At 33.7% G+C, this 22,800-nt stretch overlaps 2 protein-coding genes across 2 annotated transcripts; both read right to left on the minus strand.

Moving 5' to 3' along the window:
- Positions 1–1,215: 1,215 nt before the first annotated feature.
- LOC130646942 (nucleolar protein 14-like) lies at positions 1,216–16,957 on the minus strand. The gene is made up of 31 exons (XM_057452620.1): positions 16,458–16,957; positions 16,303–16,344; positions 15,747–15,839; positions 15,338–15,470; positions 14,861–14,922; positions 14,716–14,784; positions 14,540–14,632; positions 14,148–14,231; positions 13,746–13,814; positions 13,170–13,249; positions 12,949–13,025; positions 12,542–12,577; positions 12,352–12,477; positions 11,881–11,990; positions 11,700–11,733; positions 11,115–11,157; positions 10,713–10,800; positions 10,363–10,448; positions 9,868–9,974; positions 9,661–9,692; positions 9,372–9,473; positions 6,387–6,449; positions 5,777–5,870; positions 5,099–5,165; positions 4,691–4,768; positions 4,161–4,271; positions 3,975–4,008; positions 3,473–3,594; positions 3,156–3,243; positions 1,441–1,511; positions 1,216–1,355 (listed from the first exon to the last, which is right to left on the minus strand). The coding sequence occupies exons 1-31, from the start codon at positions 16,647–16,649 to the stop codon at positions 1,265–1,267; spliced, it is 2,577 nt and encodes an 858-aa protein (XP_057308603.1). The 5' UTR covers positions 16,650–16,957; the 3' UTR covers positions 1,216–1,264.
- A 148-nt stretch (positions 16,958–17,105) lies between these two features.
- On the minus strand, positions 17,106–22,051 carry LOC130646943 (uncharacterized). The gene is made up of 3 exons (XM_057452621.1): positions 21,949–22,051; positions 17,992–18,163; positions 17,106–17,898 (listed from the first exon to the last, which is right to left on the minus strand). Exons 1-3 carry the CDS (start codon positions 22,019–22,021, stop codon positions 17,532–17,534), a joined length of 612 nt encoding a protein of 203 aa, XP_057308604.1. The 5' UTR covers positions 22,022–22,051; the 3' UTR covers positions 17,106–17,531.
- Between the last annotated feature and the right edge of the window lie 749 nt (positions 22,052–22,800).

Raw genomic sequence — 22,800 nt, forward strand, 5'->3', positions numbered from 1 at the left:
TGTATATAATTATAATTTTGCAAATATAATGAATTTTTTTGAATAAGTGAAATCTTATTAAAAATTTTTGTCGTTCAATTGGTAATTGCAAAATATGGAAACGGGAAGGAACTATATTATCAACATTCTTTGCCCTATTAATCCATGTTGCAGACATTTATGGGAGTAAATTCAAATTCTAATAGCTCCCGAAATACCCGCTCAATTGGTATGAAACATGGTAGATATTATATACAGTACCCATCGCTAATCTTGAACCTCCCAAGAAAGGAAAAGTTCAACCAATCCGGAGTGCGTGAGAACTTAAAAGTAACAGAGTTCAAGATAAAGCTTATAATAGCTTTTTTATATCTAACTAGTTAAGGCAGGATCATAATTCAGAACCCTTATATATAATGATCCAATCTTGTTGTTGCATTTGGGGAAAAAACACGAGATTTACCAACTGGATATCACTTAATCTGGTTCAATCATGTCGCACACCCGGAGGAAGAGCTTTTTGCCGTCTAATTTCGGTTTCAACGGCTAAGAAGGCTTACTACAACCTCTCCTTACCTTAACATAGCGAAAACAGTTATGCAGAATTCTTCTTTCTTTTGCGAATTAAATTCTTATGTGGGTGTAAAAATTAACTGTGCAATGAATGGCCTGTCGAGTATTACAAGGTCTGAATATTTTAATCACACGGAATATCTCGCTGTGAAATTAATCGTGAGTACTAAAGGTGTGCCTAGCCACATTAAAAACCAGACTTACTGTGTCAGACCAGTGAAAACCTGAATGTAGAGTGTCAGACCAGTGAATACCTAACTTCACTGTGTCAGACCAGTGAAAACCTACCTGCACTGTTTCTGACCAGTGAAAACCTGAATGTACTGTGTCAGGCCAGTGAAAAACTGAATGTACTGTGTCAGGCCAGGAAATAACTAAGTGTCGGGTGTCAGACCAGTGAACTGTAGGGTGTGTCAGACCAGTGAAAAGCCAACGGCATAGTGTCAGACCAGTAAAAACCTAAATGCATGGTGTCAGACCAAAAAAAATGTGAATGAAAACTTAACTGTAGGGTGTCAGATTAGTGAATACACAACTGTAGGGTGTGGCGACTATTTGCTGCATTACAGTATGTCGAATTTTGACTACATAACACGTGCAGAAAATAATAAAAGAAATGCATCGAGATAAATAGCTAGACAAATGGGTAGAAACAACAAAAAATTTGCCTTAAAAAACTATTCTTTTTATTAGCATGAGGTACCCAGGCTGTTTATTTCCCCTTCTCCATTTCACGTATTTCTCGACGTTCATTCTCTAACGCACGCTGTAGAGCTTTAACTTTTTGACGTCGACCAGCATCCCTAAAAAAACAGAGAGAAGGTAAAAAGAGTTAAGTGTTGGTTTCATATTCTCAGCAACATCTCTGTTAAAAATTGCATACCATACCTTTCAAGAGTTTCTTTGAGTTGTTCTTTAGCTAGGAAGTGAGCATCTTTGCGAATCTCTCTCATCGCACCCTACAAGAAATTTAACATGATTGTTAGTGACAGATATTTCTGTACTGAACATTTATAGGAAGTTCGATAGGTTTTGAAATCACAAATAGAATGTCGAAACAAGTTGGCACTCGATATGTGGAGCCGCGGATAAGTGGAACATTCGCGAAGTAAAACCATTTTTCTGGTCCCTTAAGCCGAGTTACGCCCTCGTAACTGAAGGGCGATTTTCACGAAGCGAATTGAACAGCGAATTCGACGGCGAATTGTATCTGAGCATGCGCAGTTTTGTTTGTTATGATTTTGCATTCGCTTCGCTGAAAAGTAGAAACAGTTTTTACTTTTTCACGGCTAAAGGTTTCGCTGCTAGTTTAAGACCAATCAGAACGCGGTTAACCAATGTAAACAATGAATTTGGCGTCTAACTTATTTTGACGTAAAAATTAAAAAGCGAATTCGCCATCGAATTCGCCGTTCAATTCGCTTCGTGAAAATCCCCCTTAAAACTTTTGCTCGATTTGAAAACAAAATGGTTTGGATGATCCATTCAGTAAGCTAATGGGCAACTTGAAAGTGCCACTGAACCCGTGCTACCTATAGATGAACTAATTGATAGTGTAGAAGATAAAACGGATGGAATTGTGATGGATGATGATGAGAACAAAGAGAAGTCTAATGTCTTTGCTGTCAGTGCAACTACAATCACCCACATAAATAATGACACTTTTCGATTTTTGACAAAAAAAAATTTACAAACTCGCACCACAAGTCTTATCAAACTCGACGTACTGCCTCAAGGCTTACGGAACTTCAGCTTTAGCTTCGACTTAAGACTTGGGTCTTAGGAAATTCTGAATTCAATTAGTGAAAGCGAAAAGTTCACTAGAACGAAGCCTTACGGTGCTGCTATAGGCTAATTATAGCTTTTTACATGTTTAAACCGTCTCAGTTGGAGAAATGGACATTTGCGTCAACGGCCTTTTCTGGTTTTTTGATAGAATTTCTAGTTTGTCTCAAAGATTATGTGGATGGTTGTAGGTCTTCTCTTTGCTTTGATTGCAAAAAGATTGCACGACGTAAGAAACGCAATCGGAACAATTTTAAGGCTCCAACTTATAAAACTTATAAAACCAAACTTAAAAACCGAAAAAAGTTGTACATCTTTCCTGTTTACACGGTAAGTTTTTTTTATCTTACATTTAAAGGGTCCGTTAAAACTTACCGTGTATTTAGCCTTTAGACTTATTTACAGAAGAAGATGAAATTCGTTCATCCATCGTGAATGTGTTAAGTTTGGTCGAAAAAGGACTGGCAATAAAAATAACTCCCATAAATGAAACTCGCATGTCTTATTTTATCCTTTTGCACCTGTATTTTTAGGGCTTCTTATTTCTTTCCAGAAATTCGTTTCTTCGACGAAATTCTTCGGATAAATGGAACATTCGCTAAGTGGAATCATATTTTTGGGTCCCTGAAAGTTTCACTTATCGAGCGGCAACTGTAATTAAAGACTATATCCATTAAATGTTTTGTGTCCTTACGCGCAAAGAAGACGCAAATATAAATTCCTGTAAATTTGGTCATCATTTAAGACTGCCTAACGGTAAGAAGCTGCATTTTATTCCTGACCCCTGTCCCTGTAATATTACGTTTGTGTTATATTACCTTGGTTTCTTTTTTCAGTTTGTATTGCAGTTTTTCACGTTCGTTCTGTGTTTTATCACTCGCACGACGTTTTGACCTCATCTCGTAACTAAATCATTTTAAAAATCCTGTTAGTAGTAACAACAACAAAAAATTGTGGTACACAATTCGTAACTCGTAACGGTAAAAAAAAATTTGTTAAGCAATGAGTAACTCGAAACAGCGAAAAAAAACTTCGGTAACAATGCGTAGCTTGTAACAGCGAAAAGAAATTTCGGTAACAAGGCGTAACTTGTAACAGCGAAAAGAAATTGGTACGAAGGACAAAAACATCCTACTTTTCGTCAAATTGAGGATCCAACAATGGTAACGGAACAGGCTTTCGTGATTGCAACGTCAATGAAATTTTCTCGCACGACGATTTTGATTTCATTATGGATAATACATCAGCATGCAAGTCCTATGACAAAAGTATGCAGTCATAAAAAATTGCTTGATATGTACATTTTGACACACTTCGAAACACCGCATTTTAAAAAAATAGAACGACAGAACAGCTTGAACAACGTAGCCTATTTGAACACGATTATTTTGTAAGTAAGTGTAACACAGACTTTTTTATCTACTCTTTTCTGTATCAAAGTTCCTTCCAATTTTGATAGGATGCGCATTCAAGCCAATTACATTGCGCAAACACATTACATTTCAATTCTCCTACGCAGGGGATAAAAAGAAGCTTTCATATTACGAAAGCTGGTTTTGACAACAGGTGTGGAGGGTTGTTTCACCTACTGAACTAGAAAATCAGAAAACATGTAGAAAGCAAGTAAAAAATTGTACCTGTAACGTTTTTGGATATTTTTTCAACGGCAGTCTAAAAACAAGTAAAGCTACGTAAAAAAATTTTTTTTTTTCAATAGCTTAGAAAATTTATGTAAGGTGAAATTACTTTGCAAAACAAGCAAACAAAAATCAAACAAATCAAAAACAAAAAATAAACAAATAAACAAAAACAAACAAGAATACCTTTGCAACAGACAAGCACATGGTTCGAAGATTTCATGAAATGTGTCCAAGTATTCGTATAAACTGCAGAATTTCTTTGCTAGCAAAAGGGAATTCTTCAGACATGAAATGCTAGATATAACAAACATATTGTAAAGGCCGTGGAAAAATACACTTCTGTAGTCGAACAATAGAAAGAAATAGGTTTTAGGAATGGTGATGACGTCTCCCGTCTATGTACTGTAAGGATTAATACTGTTATGTCCGCCTATGTAAACGTTCCCTTCGTTCTATTAAATAGGACAAATAGGTTTTTTCACTTGGAAAACTCTGATGGCTGAAGCAGTACTTAAATGCCCGAAATTCCGTGAAAGTAAAAATGAAACTTTTTTTGACTGTGCACATATTAAGTATACTGATTCCACGGTAAAAGGTCAAGATAGAATATCAATAACCTTATCACATATTTTACCCCAAATCACTGTGAAAATAAAATTCACAAAGATTTAATTTGAATACATCAGGAAGTACCACCAAAGACCACAACTTACCGCATGAGATCACTATCCAAGTTTTCACAAGAAGGTGAAAGAGAACTTGATATATTAATATTGATCGGTTCTTCTGCACTAAACAAAAAATACCAAAACTATACACGACGTCCACAAAAAATTAACCTTAACGCCAGGACATCCAGGACTTTCCAGAACATTCCTCTTATTCTCGAGGACAAAATTGTTTGGTTTTCACGGATAATTCCAGGACAGAACAGCTAACCATTTTGCAGAATTTCAGGACTTTATGAAAATAGATTTAATATCTGCGTTTACAAAAAAATTAGCTACTCTTCGGGTTAATTTCAGGACATCTCAACCATTAACTGCAGTGTCTCTTCGTTGTAGCGTTTTATTCAAGTACAGTTTTGATAAGATTGAGACACGAAAACAAGAAGTACCTACACAGTCCGTTCCACAAGGAGAATATTTTTTTCGTTCTTTCGAAGATTTAATATTGATGCTGAGATTTCTATAAAGAATATCAAATCACAGATAAAAAATTGCAACCACATAGAACATGGATATCAGACATCCGATTTGATCTACCAAGAGATAAGGACATCATTGGAAGGACTAATACAAGTACAGACGTGAATATGCGCACAATGCTTCTCAGACTACGCATGCTAAATTACACTTGGAAAATTTCAACCATAAAAACATTAACAACAGACATACGATTTATCGAGATATGAAAGGAAGGCGTGATTGAAAGGTCTGATAAATACAACAGCAGATGTGAATTTGCAGATAATGTCTTTTCGCGTACGATGGTTTTCAGATTTATCGGGCGAATTTAATTCGCTTTATTTCACGCGGATTTAATTCCGCGCACTAAATATCAATCGGTAATACTAATTGATTCAAAAAAAATTACGTATGTCCAAAAAAATACCACCGCAAGTAGCGAAACGCACGCAATGAGGTATAGAAAGGATGGGCGCAAAGTTTTAGGATTTATCTCCGCAGAAATTAATTTTATTACTTGCGGACATAATTTCGTTAGGAGACCGTAAACCCCAAATCTGCGAAATTAAATCCACGGCATGGCAACAGAAAACGCAAACAAAAAATTCGTACTTGTTAAAGGAGTTTTGACAGGTGCTGCCAAGTAAAATAATTTCCCAAGAAACGTTATCACTTCTGGTAGGTATCTCTTGGATAATTTCACATACTAAAAGGTTAGGAAAAAGACGTAATTTAAACGAACTGAAACGGGCATTATATTTGTTTAGTCATATAATTAGACATCATTATCAGCTTAGTACATCGGACGAACATCTAACATTCCACTCAGACACCATTAATTCAAAACTGAAAACTAAAAATCTGGACTACTCATAAAAACCAAACTCAGAGACAAAAATAAGTGACTAGTATTGTCTAAACAAAATGAATTTGTTTGAAAGTGATAATGTAATGTAGCATGGTAAAAAACAATCTAGTGTAAAGATATTCATAGACGTTATAATATAGAGCGAAAGATAATGACTTAAAGAAAAAACAGGCAATAACAAACAAAATGAGTCAATAATTTTATTTCAGAAATCCTTTTATTCCTATTTGGTTATCATTTCAATCTCTGCACTCAAAGAACTATTACAAGAAACCAACTATCTCTCTCTTTCTCCATTAAACAAATCTTTAACTGATACTGCAGTGATTCTGAATATTAATCATTTTTACTTACGTCATGCACAATGTTGAGTAGAAATAAACCTGATATCACATCCTTTATGTTCATGCAGTGACCCTAACATAGAAATAAAAAGCTCTTGTTACATCAAAAAAAAAGATTGATCAAAGTTTTGATGACACCACCCTCTCGTTTGCAATGCTTTTTGAGCAGAGTTTCATTTATGGACATAATGGAAAAGAGCAGTTTTTATTTAAGATTGAAACGTCATACGATATCGTAGCTTACTTAAAATTACTGCAGTACTTGAACTCTCACATACTGACGTAAACAAATGAAAGTAGCTAATGTGCAAAAAAATGTTTAAATAAGATCATAAACACCTAAAATGTTTACAACAAGTATAATATCGATTTTTTGTAGAAAGCAGAGTATTCAATCTTGTTCATTATAAAGAAACTAAACAATTCTTGCAATAACAGCCGAAAGTGATATAGAAGAAAAATAGTTTGCAGAAGATTTGCATTGGTGGACGTTTTAAACAATCTTGCTACCAAAATTTGATGTGCTACTTTTTTACACATATTCTGTATCACAAATCCTTAGACATAAACAGGGCATAATGCAGAAATGTAAAATAAGGGCTGCTAAATATTTCATTAAGGTAGTCTTAGATATTATTAAAATCTTATTAATATTCACAACTTGCATAAAATGGGCTATAAGTCCCACATTTTCTTTTGAATACAATTAGCTCCTCTAATAAATTGAGAAATTTGGGATAAATTTCAAGTGGTAAATAGCCGTTTAACGGCTACTGAGAACGCTGGATTACACCTTAATAAATATCACACTCAATAGAATTCAGTCTTGGTCATAAATGGCGTGCAATCGCACGCGCACGCCTCCGCACACGCCATGTGAAATTCGGGCGTGCTCTTTATTACACGCCTCGTTCTACTTCGTACACACGCCAAGTAGAACTAAGCTATTTTAGAGTAATCCCTTACCCAAACTTTACCCAATACATAATTGTTCTTCCGCGTTAAAATGTATCTCTAAAATATATTTCTATTAAATACGCACTTTCATTAAAATTACTGACGTGAGATTCAAATGTTTTGCGTCGGCATTGCGTCGATAATTTTTTGTTTTTCAGCTGGCAAAAATTTTATTCATTACCCTTGTATTGATCTCCTTAAGACGATGACAAATAGAAATGCTATTTACGAACCGAAGGTCAGGGCATTATTAAGTTGAATATTGCAGAAGTCGCCGGTGAATACTTCAAAAATGCTTGTCACAGACACAGTTTAATGCAAAGCAGAACTGTACAGGAAACTCAATTGAGAGTCTTCGCAGAACATTTCTTCTCACAAAACCGAGGGCAGGGCTTACTTATTGCCTGCTGTGTCGTGTGGGAGAGAGAACTTCTGGACTTCTTTTTAATACGATATACATTCTTGTCGATCATTATTACGAATCGAAAGGCACCGCAATTTTTCTGCTGCTTGAATAATTTTAGTTAGTGACATGTTTATTTTATGTTTACTTTCTTTTCTTTTTTTTTTTTCGTGAGTTGAATTAATAAATTTATTTGATCCATCAGTTTCGAATGAAATAAACCACCCGTCGATCAAAGATCAAATAACCTTTTTGTGTGACGTGAAAAAAACAGGTGAGAAAAATGCAGCATAACATGTTTACTTCAATCAAGCAAAAGACGTTCTAACTGAACGTTCAATCGAACGAACGACGTTCTAAGTATCCACGGGGGAGCGTTCATCTTTATTAAAAAATCACAGTAAAATTAGCTACATGCGACATTCATTAAAAGATGGCCTCTGCTTCAAAAAAAACAAAAAATATTTCCAGAAAAGTATCTACATTCTTATCTTGGAAAAAAGAAAGTATTATGTGGAGTGATGGAGAGAAAGAAGAAATTTTGAACAGCGCAGTCGATTCATACATGCAGAAGAGGTTTGTCAGCATGGAGACACCTGTTCTAGTAACAGGTATGGATCACGATACACGCAACAGCGACAACGAAGAGAGTAACGAGAGTAGTGATAGTTAGGAAACAGACAGCGATGTATAAATAATCTTTAAGTTCGTTAAAAATATATACCAAAACTGTGTATATTTATAGAGACAACAGCACGTGGGTTTCGTTTTTAAAGTTGTTTAAATAACACTTGCATCCATTAAATCCATAATAAAATGTCTATTCCGCCTGTAAGTGCATATTTGCAGACTTGCTTCATCCGTGCTCCGTCGGCGTTCACCTCCGCATTAGTTAAGAACCGCATGGCTGGATTTCTTGGTAAGACCTGGTTACCAACGACGAAGGGAGAGATTTATGTCTACGTAGTTCTTTTAACTAAGTCAGGAGTCGGTGAATTAGCTAGGATGGGGAGGTTGGCTATGAATAGACTTGCTTATGGATTAAAAGGGCCAGGATTATTCAATAATTCTTAGATCTAAATGTAATCTGTTAACGGAGGTACTCTGTTCTTCCCGTACCTCACGTAATTTAGGTGCACGATAGGGCCTAGGAACGCGATCGCGTACCTCAAAAGGAGAAGCCTGCATTTACTACTACTATTGGTTGTTTGGGGTCTGGATGAAAGTTTGTTATTTATTTTTCACATGCTTCATTCAATATGGCAGCTTGTTGTGAACATGGTTTGTAAACATTTTGTTGCTGAAATAAATAAGTCAACAAACGAAAAAGAAGCAAATAAAAAGTAAAAAACAATGCTTCAAAAACTCCGCGCTGCCGCTCTCCTGAATGTTATAATTGCACGCCAAAATCATAGGCTAGGCGTGCGATACTGATCGCACGCCTGTATTAGTGTAGGCGTACGTACAACCGCACGCGGGTGCAAATATTCATGACCAAGACTGGATTTAATCTAAAAGTGAGAGTTGGAATAAAAAAAATACCGACTATCGAAATAATTTTGGATCATCTTTTTTAGCATACATTCACTAGATCCATTATAGAGACAAAAAACACATTAAACCATGCTAGCTCACCTTGTTTAGAATCATACTCATTAAAAATAAACATGGTGTCGTGACCACGTGATTCAAATCTGATGTCGGGTAGATGACTGCTATCACTTTAAACAACACAAGCTAAAATGGAGTTAAACAGAACTTACAATAAACTAAAAACCAGTGCTCGTAAACAAATTTTGTAACGTAATCACTACCAATACGGTAAACCCATTGGACTCTTAGAAGTACACCAAGGTGTTTGATACCACAGAAAATATTGTCAACAAATCACACTGCATCAAAAAAATATTCATCATAGTATTACCTCTTTTAAAGTTGGAAACATCCCACTGTCACCTAAACAAAAACAAAACACGGGATAGGCAACAACAGACACGCCCGATGAAATATGCAACATGGACATACAGACGATTTAGAACTTTAGCAGCAAAAACAAAAACTTCAAAAAAATAAATCCGTTCTCATCTCTATCTGTTATTTACTTTTGAATTGTGTAGAAAATATAACATACCTTTTATTTTAAATCGAAGCATAACTTGTTTGAGAACAGTTTTTAATTTTGTTTGAAGTATCTTTTTTGCATGACCTGGTATATCTTCCACCAACTGTTGTATAAACCTAAAGATGAAAGAAGATGTTTTAAATAGCCATCTTAGAAAATTGATTTACACAAACAACTCACGAAATACTCATGAGAGATATGAGACAACTGGCTGAATCTAAACTTTTGAAATACAAATCTAAGGTTTATTCGAACAATATCAAAATTGGATATAAAACGAACACATAAATGTATAATACAAAGCTCTACGAGCCCCAAAAATAGAGCAGGTTTTCAATGTTATAGATGGAAACATTAAATTTTTTGATATCATCAAAGAAGAGAATTCTTTGGTGATTCAAGAACAAGAAAATTAGGAAAGTTGGACAGGGTATATTAATGACCCTCATCCAATCTGATCTAGTTGCTTATTAACATTAAACATTAAATTAAAAACATACTTACTCTGCTAAAGTGTTGATGAACTTCAATGGGGGCTTCTGACTTTTACATAAATGATCGATATATTCAAGAAGAATTAGAAATAAAACCTGTAATATGAAGTAAATTATCAAGTGATAGATTCAGGCCAGCTAATCACCCACTGCCAAAATTTTGCTTACATTATCAGAAATTTCAAAAACAAAAGAAATGTTAATTTTACAACTAAAAAGTTCCCAAGCTGTTTTCTTCTTCTATTCTTTGTTGAGAAATCTTCAATGTTGACAAATGATAATGACAAACATTTAAAAAACTGTAAAGTACTGGTAATTTTAATAACCAGGAGTTACTTTGTTATATAAGGTTGAAAATACCTTCATTTTGTCGATATTTGCTTTCTCCAGCTTAACATGGTGACATTTTCTTATTCTATTTAAAGCCAGTAAAATATCTTCATCTTTTCTGAAAAAAAGATTTAAGACAGTCAGGATGGCCTATATCACAATGTTGCTTAGTTGATTGTCAGTATGTCCAAGTTTTACTACAAAATTAAAATAGAAAACAACCATACAACATCTGCAACAACATGAAAAAGACAATAAGCAAACAAGAATGCTTAAAACCAATGTATTTTCAGCAATGCCACTAAGAGCAACATATATACATGGTTAAATACAGCTGTTACTAATCTCTTTGAATTCAAGGATAGTTATTTTAAAAGTAGGTTGTAAATGTACAACTCATCTTGTTAGAAAAAAAATTGTACACAAACAAACCTGTCTTTAGTCATCTTTAAAAATTCTTCTAATGTATCGGGAGCTGCAGTAAAGATGAGATATGATGAGTTGTTATCATAACAAATACTTTAAGGGAAAAAATCTTTAGAAGAATTATTTTTGTGACAGTAATTTTTGTAATTTTTAATGGTGTTTACGAAAAATTAGATTAAATCCCGAAAAATAACTTCCTATAGTTAATCAATCACAAAAAGAAATTTGAGATCAGGAAGACAATGTGCAATATGTTTACAGAATGTTATTTTACTCAATATTTGATTTTGACACTGCATCGTTATATACCTGTCTTGCAACCACATTATGCATTTCAAATACCAAATTAATTTCACAGTTTTTAACAAGAGCTACCAATTGTAAAATTGCATTCCATAGTTGCTATTAAAATATTCTAGTCGCCCGCAAAAAAAATAATTTTAAGCTTTTGAAACGCAAAAATAAATTTTGCAAAAATTTTTCCTTACTGTGTCGTGTTACAAAGACATTTTAAATTAGAGGAACATAACACAGAAACAATTAAAAAAATATAAAATATAAATAAACAATCTGTTCTATTTTTTCCTCTACCTTTAAATACGAAGGGTAATTCATCTTTAGTTGGCTAAATACAATTAAATGAAAATACCTTACTGTTTCTTTAAGAAATAAATAAATCAATCATTATTTTACTTAGGATAATGGAAAATAACTTGCACTAAAATGTTTGTAGTATAAGCCTTCTTACTCTGTGAGAACAATAGTTCCATACCTTTTTTGATTTCTTTTTTTTATCCGTCTTCTTTTCATTTTTTGAATGTTCAACAATTTTCTTCAACTTTTTAGTTTCCTCTACTTCATCAGATAATGAATCTTCTTCATCTAAAGAGATGTCAACAGAAAATTTTCTTAATTTGCTAATGACAACATTTCCTATCTATATACTCAGCTATCGTCAATGTGAATGGCAGCATGATTGACTAAACCCAGAAAAAAGCAGACAAATGACAAGTTGTTTATCCTGCAGGACAAACAACTTTAATTTCCATTAATATTACATTGAATAATCACAATCCTGTGATAAACGTTTACATTCATCCTTCAAACACACACACACTGTGATAGCTTCTAGAACATTTTGGAAAGCAATCGAACTTAAAAATGGTGACACTAAAACACCCTGTTACATGGGGATCAGCGCAAGCATTGTGACAGAACAATGCCAACTAAATTTTTTACTTACCTGAAAACAAGTCTTCATGATCACTTTCTTCTTCCTCATCCTCCTCATTTTCTTCACCACTGTCACTTGCATGATCAGACTGACCACCATCAAAACCCTCTTCGGAATCATCGTCTTCATCTTCATCTAAAACCATATCTTTTCTTGAAAAATGATGTTTTTTTTCTCAAACTAAATAAAAAAAACATACCTTCTTCTTCTTGTCCTCTTAAAAGTTCACCAAAATCTAAAAAAAAAATTATTTTATCTTAAACTTTAGACATTGATTCACTTTTCCTAAGTTTTGATCATGCTGCAATACCTCCACTAGCATTTTATTTCTTTGTTAATAACTATAAACACTGAATATAAAAAATTGACATCCAAACGATTTATCTTTAATTGTATCTTGTGAGATATCTCTGACTAGATTTACCTGCAGCATTGAATTAGCTTGCTTGCCTTTTAATGCAATTACGTGCAAGTCAAATTCCAATTCACATGTCGTTAAGTAGTTATCAATTATACCCAGCAACTTTTATGCACAATTTGTAACACTTTCCATAAATATGGTTTAAGAAAGCAGAAATATAAATAAAACACAACAGTGTATCTTACCACTTATTCCTTCTGGCATTACCATCTTTCCATCGTGATAACGCACTTCATAACGATCATCTTCTTTTGATTTTTTACTATGAGAGGAAAATTTTCACATAGGATATGGATAATGTATTACATGATAATGATTTAGATGATAATCACTTTTTAATGGCAGACTGACTAATTAATTTTAGTCAAACTTGCATACAAACTGTGTATAAATGTCAAACTTTTACCTTTCGACGATAGCATCAGCAGATTGATAATACACTTCCTCGTCCTCTGTGATCCCTAACATGCGTAGTCTTCTTTGCTTCTATTTTTTTAAAAATATAAATGTTTTACTTGTATTTACAGTAAACTAACAGCTAGAAATGCATTACACTTTACCTTACGATGTACAAAATTTAGTAAAATTTTCTATTAATAATACGTGGTGTTTGTCTGTGATTGGCAAAGTACATATTTTCCAAAATGTTCTTTAGCAGCAACTGTGTAAAGACAGAACTGTTCTGTCATTTATAAAACATCTGTTTACAATTTTGATTGACTTAGAGAAAGTGATGCAATTAAACGAAATGATTTTATTAACTGAAAACAAAATTACAATTTATGTCCTATTATATTTGAGAAAATTTTATAGAAAATCCAATGTTAATTTAAAGTCATTGTGAGAATGAAATTTTGCCGTATTTCAAATAGGATTATCAGCAAGCCCTTTAATGATAAGTACAATAAACTTTTCTATTGGTCTCACAACTAGTCTTGTATAACAAGATAACAACAGCTATTGAGTGCAACGAAAAGTTTACCTCCAATTCTTCTAACCTTTTCTTCTCTTCTTGTGCTATTTCTTCCTCTGTTTTTAGTCGATCTGTTGCCTATATAATACATTTCAATAAAAGTATGAGAAATAATTAGTGTTACCACCATATTTAATAGAGAGTAATCAGTGTCCACTAAACATTTGTGACAAACATCATAAACGATGCGCAATGAAAAAATATGTTAATCTGAACATTCTAGTCGTGAGCCCATGGAAAAATCCTCAGGATTAAGCTACCATTTTTGCTGCCAAGCGACAGACAGATGTCAGGCTAAAAATCCTAGAAAGTATGTGCATGTTGTAACGCATAAAAAAATACAGATTTATTACAACGTAAACGCATTTTCTAAATTTCAAACTTACGTGACAACAAAAACATAAATTTTACCTTTCCCTTAGCTTCAAATATTAATTCGTTGACTGTTTTATCATAATCATCTGGTTTTGAGAGCTTAGTATTTCTTCTATCATCCTACATATAATAAAGTCAGGGTTTAAAATAATTTTAATCATTCGGCATGACTATATGAAAAGATACAATAACAGTTAAAAATGTTTCAAAAATGATTGCGAATCAAGAATAACGACCAGCCAATTCTAAAATTTATTTGGTAAACATGGAGATCAATAAAAATATACAACAATTATTTCAGGGTATTCTTTATTTGTATGGGTTCATATGATGTATAGGCTCTTAATGTCATTTTAAAATCGTTAAATAATATTCTATTTCTTAAAATTGAAATAGAGATGAAAAACAAGGCAGTAGAATCAACACACTCTTTTAACTAGCATTGATTGTATTTCTTTCCACTGTGTGTCAAGTTGCTGAGTAATCTCAAATGCATGTTCTTGTGTTTGTTGTCTTTCATACTAAAATAGATTTGTAAAGTTTGTATTAATAAACTAGTTTGCACACAAGCTTTTGACAAAAAAGTTGAAAAAAATCTAATTACTTTTTTCTTCTTTGAATTTGCAACGACCTGATCCATAATTTCTTGTTTCGTCAGCTTTCTTTCAGGTACCTATGGATTTGAAAGTTACAATCTTTTAAAATTATTATTTCGCAAGATTATAATGTTTTATGTACCGTTGACCTACATTATCATCTTGGAATCTTTTCTTTGTCAAAAATCCACCAAAATGATCATCCAAATCTCCCACTAGAAAGACAAAGCTGTCACTAGAAAACTAACAACAAAAACAACAAAATAACAATAATTCTAACCTCTGAATTACAACAAAAATTGTCGATTACAGATATTTAATACTAAGATATGCTTATGTTGGAACAGAACGAAACTAATATATTTCAACGAACTAAACAGCACGTCAAGATTGAGGCTTGTGTGACTGTATGTCATTATCTAGTCTGGTCTATATTACAAATACATATTCAAATAAAGAACAACATGATCAATTAATCAATAATTTTTTGTTAGCGATAATCTCTTCTAAGTAAAATCTGCATCTTTCGCAGTATTACGTTGGTGTATTTTAAAACAAAACAAACTTTAACCATTAGAATGCGTAACCCTGTCAGAAATAAAATGACTAAATTTAAAGGCTGCAACAAACCTTCATCTTCGTCATCAGTTAATTTTAATCCTGCATCGTCGAAACTTTCAATATCTGCCAAGCTCTGTCCAAAATGCGTTAATTCTTCATCATCTTCCTCCATATTGTACAAACCAGACTTTTCATGATGGCGCTACAAACATGTACAGACAATAATTGACAATAATAAGCATTGAGACAAGTGTGAAAACATGCAAATTTCAGGGTGCATAAGGTGCAGGTGTGTATAAAATAAATTTATTTTTTTATTCATTGTTAAATAACAATAAAGAATATTTGTGCATGAAAAAAATGTACGTAAAATTATCTTTTCCTTAAATTTAAACATATATAGTATACAATGCAAAACAAGTTACTCAGGCAATTTAAAGTGGTTAATTTTTAGATTCCAGCACTAAAAAAAGTTCACCTGTTTTTCTAACGTAAATCGCTTCAACATTTTTTCTTCTGCTGTGAGAGAGTCATCAAATTCACCAAATCTCTTATCAATTATTACATTGGTCTGAAAAAGAACCAAATAGAATACTGAGTTTTAAGAGAAAAGCGATATCTGAGTGCAAAATGACATAAATGATATGGCGTCTGCAAAAAGATACTGAAATGGAGCTCCTGCTTCTATCTATGAAAATAGGATACAGAGGTGGTAGAATACATTGAAATTAAAGGATGACGTAGACAATGACCAAAAGTGTTTGTTATTAATGTTAGTGATAAAATTACCTACCTTAAGTCATCTCATTACCTACCTTAAATCATCTTACACACAATCTGGCAGTTTTAGCTAATTTTAAGACTAAGCTAATTTTAACTAGTTTTATTTTTATTGCATATATAATATATATTTTTACCTTACTATATTTTGATTTTGATTTTTAAAGACAGGACGTTTGTTGATAGCAATATTGTATATATTGAAAATCTATATCCTGTATAAAAATTGTTTATAATAATAATAATAATAATACCTTAAACCGCTGCTTATACTCTTTTAATAAAGTTTTCTTTCTCTAAAGATAAAAAAAGTAGTTTTAGAGGGAAAGATTATCGTTTTCTTCAAAATCTGCTAACCTTTAAGGTAATATTTCCTAATCGTTACTACTTTTTCAAACTAAATACAAACCTTTTCATTAGCTTTGGATCGTGCTACACCAGGTAATCCTTTGTCTGTTTTGACTTTCTTACCAATGACACCATGTTTCAATCGGTTTAAACGAACTTCAAATGGATTTTTTTTTACTAAGGGTATTTTAGTTGAACGATTTCTTCGTCTCGATTCTACTGAGGCACTTACTTTTTTAGATTTTTTTGCCATAATTTAAAATCCTTCTATTTCTATATAAAACAAAAAATGGTGAAATTACAAGAGTGCTATTTTGTACACCATTAATTATATTCCTGAGCAATCAGAATTCAATCACAAATGTTGTAAACTATGAGCTGCATGGCCACCACTAAACCATGTATAGCAATATGCTAACAGTGTATGCAAATAAAGTGTACATATAGAGCAAGGCTGAGAACTATCTACTGATATCTTATAAATGGAACAACAACACTAACAACAACAAAAATAAAATTTAGGTCAGGCAAGTTTAAGTACACCCTCAGAATATGGATATGATTTACAAGATACTTGCAGAGTTTATTTAGTATTAATTTGTGTTGACTCATTCCCCAGAAAAAAAGCACATTTAATAACTTAGAAGGAAAAAAGTGTCAAAATGCAACTGATATATAAAATGGACAACAAGAAAAAGAACAACAAATATTAATGGAAATTCACTTTTAAGTCCTAGAGAAAAAAAAAGTTTTATAACTTATCTGAACAGCAGAAACATAAAATATAAAACAACAAATCTTCTTTGCAAGCGACATCACAAACTTCACAAGGAAAGTATCCTAACAATATCATGTAATCACGAACAACTTACCCAAACATCCAAATTATTTTCGCTGTTTTTTATTTATCAATTTTATTGGAAAACACTTGCCGCAAGTAAACATTCCTGCATTACAAAAACTTTATACATCAGTGCAACCGTGACATACTTGGCATCTTTATGTGATAAAAATCTGTTTTTAAGATCTGGAGGATCACAGAAAACACTGAGATAAAAAATGAGATTGAATTTTGAACTTATCTGGATCTTAATATTGACAAACATTTTAACAGGTGTTACCATTGACAGCAGTGCTACCGTCTCTTAAAAAAGAAATAATTGATAATAAAAGGATTGACCACAGTCAAAGTCAATAACAAGTATTTCCACACGTTTGATACTCTATGCTGATAATCAAGTTCGTTTTCAAGAAGTGTTAGCCTCCTTTGCATGCTAGTGTACCATCTTTGCATAGCTTGCGGATCGTCAAATGGTATATGGTAAGTATACCCACTCTCTTCACCAGCAATAACAACCGACCTTTCTGATGGTACCACAACTGTAAAGTCATCATCTTGTTGCTCCTGATCGTCCATAAATTGACGAGAATATTTTTGAAAAGAACTTTGACCCTCTTCATCATCTGCTCCATCTCCTTCTGTGTGTCTGTTTGGAGAGTTTCTAAAAATTGTAAATGTAAATGTTTATGATCTGCAAATAACATCTTTTTCCTTAAGAAATTACATACATCACAAAAAACACAAACAAGCCTACCCCTTATACACATCTGCAGCATGGTCAATTGTTAATACAGACGGTGGTGTTTGCATTCCTCCCATGACGTCTGCAGGGTTAAGAATTGGAGTCTCATCAAAGGAGGTAGAGTTAGCAAATGGTTGACTAACATTTTCCAGGTTATCATCACCATCATATCCAGCAGAAAGCACTAAGTAAAAAAAAGTTTAATTCTTGTGTACAATTTTTAAACAATAGAAATAACCTACAATATTATGGTATCAAGTTCTGTGTGCAGTAATATATACCAATCTAATGACGAGATGAAACGATTTCTTTTTTGCCATCATTTTATGTGAAAATCACTGCGAATACCATAAATGACGGATTAAGCGTCAGGGGCACTCATTTAAAATTTTTATCTTGGGTAGAAAAAGTAATAGATGTTATGCGTGTTAATAGTCATATTATAGTGATAAAGTTTTTGATAGGTAATAGGATTGTCACTTTTCTGGCAGTTTATGCTCCACAGTGTGGACTCAGTAAGGAAGATAAAGATAAGTTTTATGATGAGTTAATAGCAGTCACATCAAAGTTTGCAGACACTGAACTTATCATGGTGGGTGGCGACTTTAATGGTCTTGTTGGAAAGTCATCTGAAGGTTATAGAGGTGTGCATGGAGGCTATGGATTTGGGAGCAGAAATAATTGCTTGAGTTTGGAATGGAAACGGACATGGTGGTTTGCAACACATCATTCAGTAAGAGACAGAGTAGGCTGATAACATATGAGTCAGGTGGTTGTAAGACACAGATAGATTACTTCCTGGTTAGAAAGTCAGACAAGAAAGTGGTGAAGGACTTGAAAGTTATATCGGGGGAAGAGTGTGTTTCCCAGCATAGGTTGCTGGTTTGTGATATTATCTTGAAGAGTGTTAAAGAAGCCAAGGGAAAGTACAGGCCCCGTCGAAAAGTCTGGAAGCTGAAGGAAGAGATTGTAGCAAGACAATTTAGTGCAAAGACAAAAAGACAAAAAGTTCACCAGTTAGCCCACAATGGTCAATGCGATAGTGACAATGTTGAAAGTACTTGGACTACTTTGAAGAATTGTCTTCTAGAAGCTTCTGATGATACCTGTGGGTGGACGAAAAGACCAGCTAGACATAGACAGACCTGGTGGTGGAATAATGAGGTTGACCAGTGTATAAAGGAAAAGGGGAAACTTTGGAAAGAGTGGAAGTCAGGTGGTAGTAAAAATATTTACTTAGAAGCTAAGCGTCGCGCTCGTACAGCAGTGTATAAGGCAAAATCAGAAGCAGAGAGAAACAGATTTGCAGATGTGTTAAGAAGGGAAGACCAGCGCAATGAGGTATTCAAGATAGCAAAGCAAATGAAGAAGACTAATCAAGATGTTGTAGGTGAGAAGTGTATATTTACATATATGATGAAGGTGTTTTGGCTAGCACAGAAGAGGAGAAAAGGGTAGCTTGGAAGATTCATTATCAGAGGTTGCTTAACACTGAGTTTGATTGGGACGAGGATAATTTGTCTGATGATGATGTTGTAGAAGGCTATGCAGATCAAGACAGAATGGGTAGTGGAGGCTATTAGGAAATTGAAGATTGGCAAGGCTGCAGGAGTATCAGGTATTGTTGCAGAGATGGTAAAAGCATCTGGATATATTGGAGTTGAGCTTATTACAAGTCTTGCTAACCAGATTATAAAGGATGGTGCTATTCCGAGTGAGTGGCAGTCGAGTGTAATAGTGAATTGTTTTAAGGGCAAGGGTGATGCATTAGAAAGGGGTAACTATAGAGGTTTGAAGTTGGTTGATCAAGTAATGAAAGTTATTGAAAGAGTGATTGATAAGTTACTTAGAGAAAGAATTGATATAGATAAGATGCAATTTGGTTTTGTTCCAGGGCGTGGCACTACAGATGCAATATTTTTACTCAGACAGCTTCAGAAAAAGTATTTAGGAAAAGAAAAGAATCTCTATTTTACCTTTGTAGATTTAGAGAAAGCTTTTGATAGAGTGCCACGTAAAGTTATTTGGTGGGCTATGAGAAAATTAGGTGTGGATGAGTGGCTAGTTACGAGGGTACAGTCTATGTACAGCAATGCTAGAAGTCTTGTCAGGATTAACGATTCACTTAGTGATGAATTTAGTGTAAATGTTGGTGTACATCAGGGTTCTGTACTTAGTCCTTTGTTGTTTGTTCTAGTCTTAGAAGCGCTGTCGATGGAGTTCAGAACAGTTTGTCCGTGGGAGTTATTGTATGCAGATGATTTGGTTCTCATAGCAGAGTCGATGGAAGAATTAGTTGAAAAGTTTGAGAAGTGGAAGAAAGGACTAGAAGAGAAAGGGCTAAAGGTAAACGCAGCAAAGTCTAAAGTCATGATTAGTAGCATTGCAGCCAAGTGTGACCTTGTAGTTGGAAAGTGGCCTTGTGGAGTTTGCAGGAAAGGGGTTGGTAGTAACTCAATTTTTTGTCAGACTTGCAAGCATTGGGTACATAAGAAGTGCAGTAGTATTAGTGGAAGGTTAAGAGCTGACATTCAGTTTGTATGCAAGCGCTGCAGGGGTGAGATTATAGAGAATGAAGTATTTCCAGCTTTAATGCTGTACAACAGAGGCTGGTTAGAGATAGTTGAGAACTTCTGTTACTTAGGTGATATGTTGGGTAGTGAAGGGGGTGTTGGAAGAAGTGGTACTTGCAGGATAGGTTCTGCTTGGAAAAAGTTCAAAGAGTTACTTCCTTTGTTGACTAGCAGATTTCTGTCAATTGAGGCAAAAGGTAAGTTGTATGAGGCCTGTGTAAGAAGTGTTATGTTGTACGGTAGTGAGACATGGGCAGTGAAGCAGGAAGATCTTGACTGTTTAGAAAGGAATGATATGAGAATGGTTAGGTGGATGTGTAACGCCAGTCTGAGAGACAGAAAGAGTTCAGATGAGCTAAGAAGCAGGCTAAGTCTCCGTAGAATTAAAGATGTTATCCAGATAAAAAGATTGAATTGGCTGGGGCACTTGGAAAGAATGGAGGAGGATAATTGAGTAAGAAAGTGTAGAGACTTAATAGTTCCTGGGGCAAAGCCCAGAGGCAGACCGAGAAAGACTTGGCAGGAGGTTATAAGGACAGACCTTATACAGAGGAAGTTGAGTTTAGATCTAACACAGTCTAGATCAGATTGGAAGAGGGTCATTAATATACCCCGTCCAACCCATGCTAGCATGGAAAACAGACGTTAAGCCGAGAATGATGATGATGATGATGACAGGGTCTTATTTGGCATAGGCTGGTTAATTCAGTAAGGGCACTTATTATTTTTTTATAGAAAAGCAAATTTTTCAAACTTCATTCTCCTAATTTTTTTTGGCCTTAGTTGTAGGATCAAGTTCCTGCCAAATTTGAGGCTTTCACCAAGGACAAAATAATTGCAACAACCCTATCAGAGGAAATTTTTAAAATCAAGAAAAAACTTTGAAATAACATTTGATGAATTAAAAATAGTTAAACAACCTTTTTTATAATGATTTTATTTTAATAAAACCTATTCAAAAAATATAAATCGTTGTGTTTCATGCCGATCCGAATAAGCACCCCCTTTTCTTGAGGAGGGGTGGAGGAGCGCTTTTATTAGAGCAGGGACGCTTATTAACAATCCCCCCCAACCCCAGAATGCTTATTCGGCAAGGGTGCTTATTGGGCACTGCATGCCTAATTTGTCATTCACGGTAACTACCACAATATTTTCTTCTAAATACAAAATAACAATAGTGCCATAAAAGCCAACTTAATCTTTGCACTTTAATTTTGAAAATTTTGTAGTATCCCATTATTTAAAAAGGCCAAAAAGGTGCTGGAACAATATCAGTAAATATTTTTTTACCTTTTACAAAGAAAACAAAGTTTGTATAACTTTTTTTAATAACAACAGTAGCTGAATCCTTTTGCTAAATGCCAAAACAAAAAAAACAAAAAAAATACATAATTACCTATTCTCTCTGGAATTGACATTTTAATGGAATCATTATTTCCAAATTGTATGTTTCTATCTTCATTATCCATCTTTTATGCAATTGAATATCATTTCTAAATATATAATATATGTAAACAATTAAAAAAAGCAAAGTTTGACAATGAAAGAAGAAAACCTACATTTGTATAATTAATCAAATTAGTTTCAACATTTTTAAAAGACAAAAGTTTACAATGATGACATAAAATCTACATTGTGTAACAAGAACAGAGAAACCATTACATTGCACCTTGAAGTCTGAGGCATAAATTGGGTGAAAATAACTGCTGCCAACTGATGCCTGGGTAAATTAGCGTGGACATAACTGCTGTGAGCTGCTGCCTGCCGATTTGGAATTGAATTGAATTATTTTTATTAGTGTTTCGAACTTAATACAAAAGACAGTCAGGGTAAACAACTAATTAGGTGTCACATTATAGAACTAATTAGACTATGAAAATTTTTTAATAGTCCCTAAACACATTTAATAAAAAAATGCAATAATCCTTTATAAGCACTCAAAGATTATGATCCTTTTAAAATTGTATCACTTACATTTAAAATTATTTACAGTTGGTTTATGAAACAATTTGTGATATTAAAATAATTGTTTTATCTTGTACTGTAGGCCTAAAAACTAAACAAATCAGAAGAAAATGGACCACGTTCCCAAAACTATTTTAAAAAAAAATCCAGAAACAAATTTTAAAAAGAAATTAGAAACAAATTCTAAAGAAGTTTTTATGGTCAAAATAAATGAGCTAACAATCAATAACTCGGGATCTGCAACTTGGTTTGCAATCAAATTGTGTTGGTCAGCTTGTATAAG

The sequence above is a fragment of the Hydractinia symbiolongicarpus genome, chromosome 6 (assembly GCF_029227915.1).
Source record: "Hydractinia symbiolongicarpus strain clone_291-10 chromosome 6, HSymV2.1, whole genome shotgun sequence".
NCBI classification, from domain to species: domain Eukaryota; kingdom Metazoa; phylum Cnidaria; class Hydrozoa; order Anthoathecata; family Hydractiniidae; genus Hydractinia; species Hydractinia symbiolongicarpus.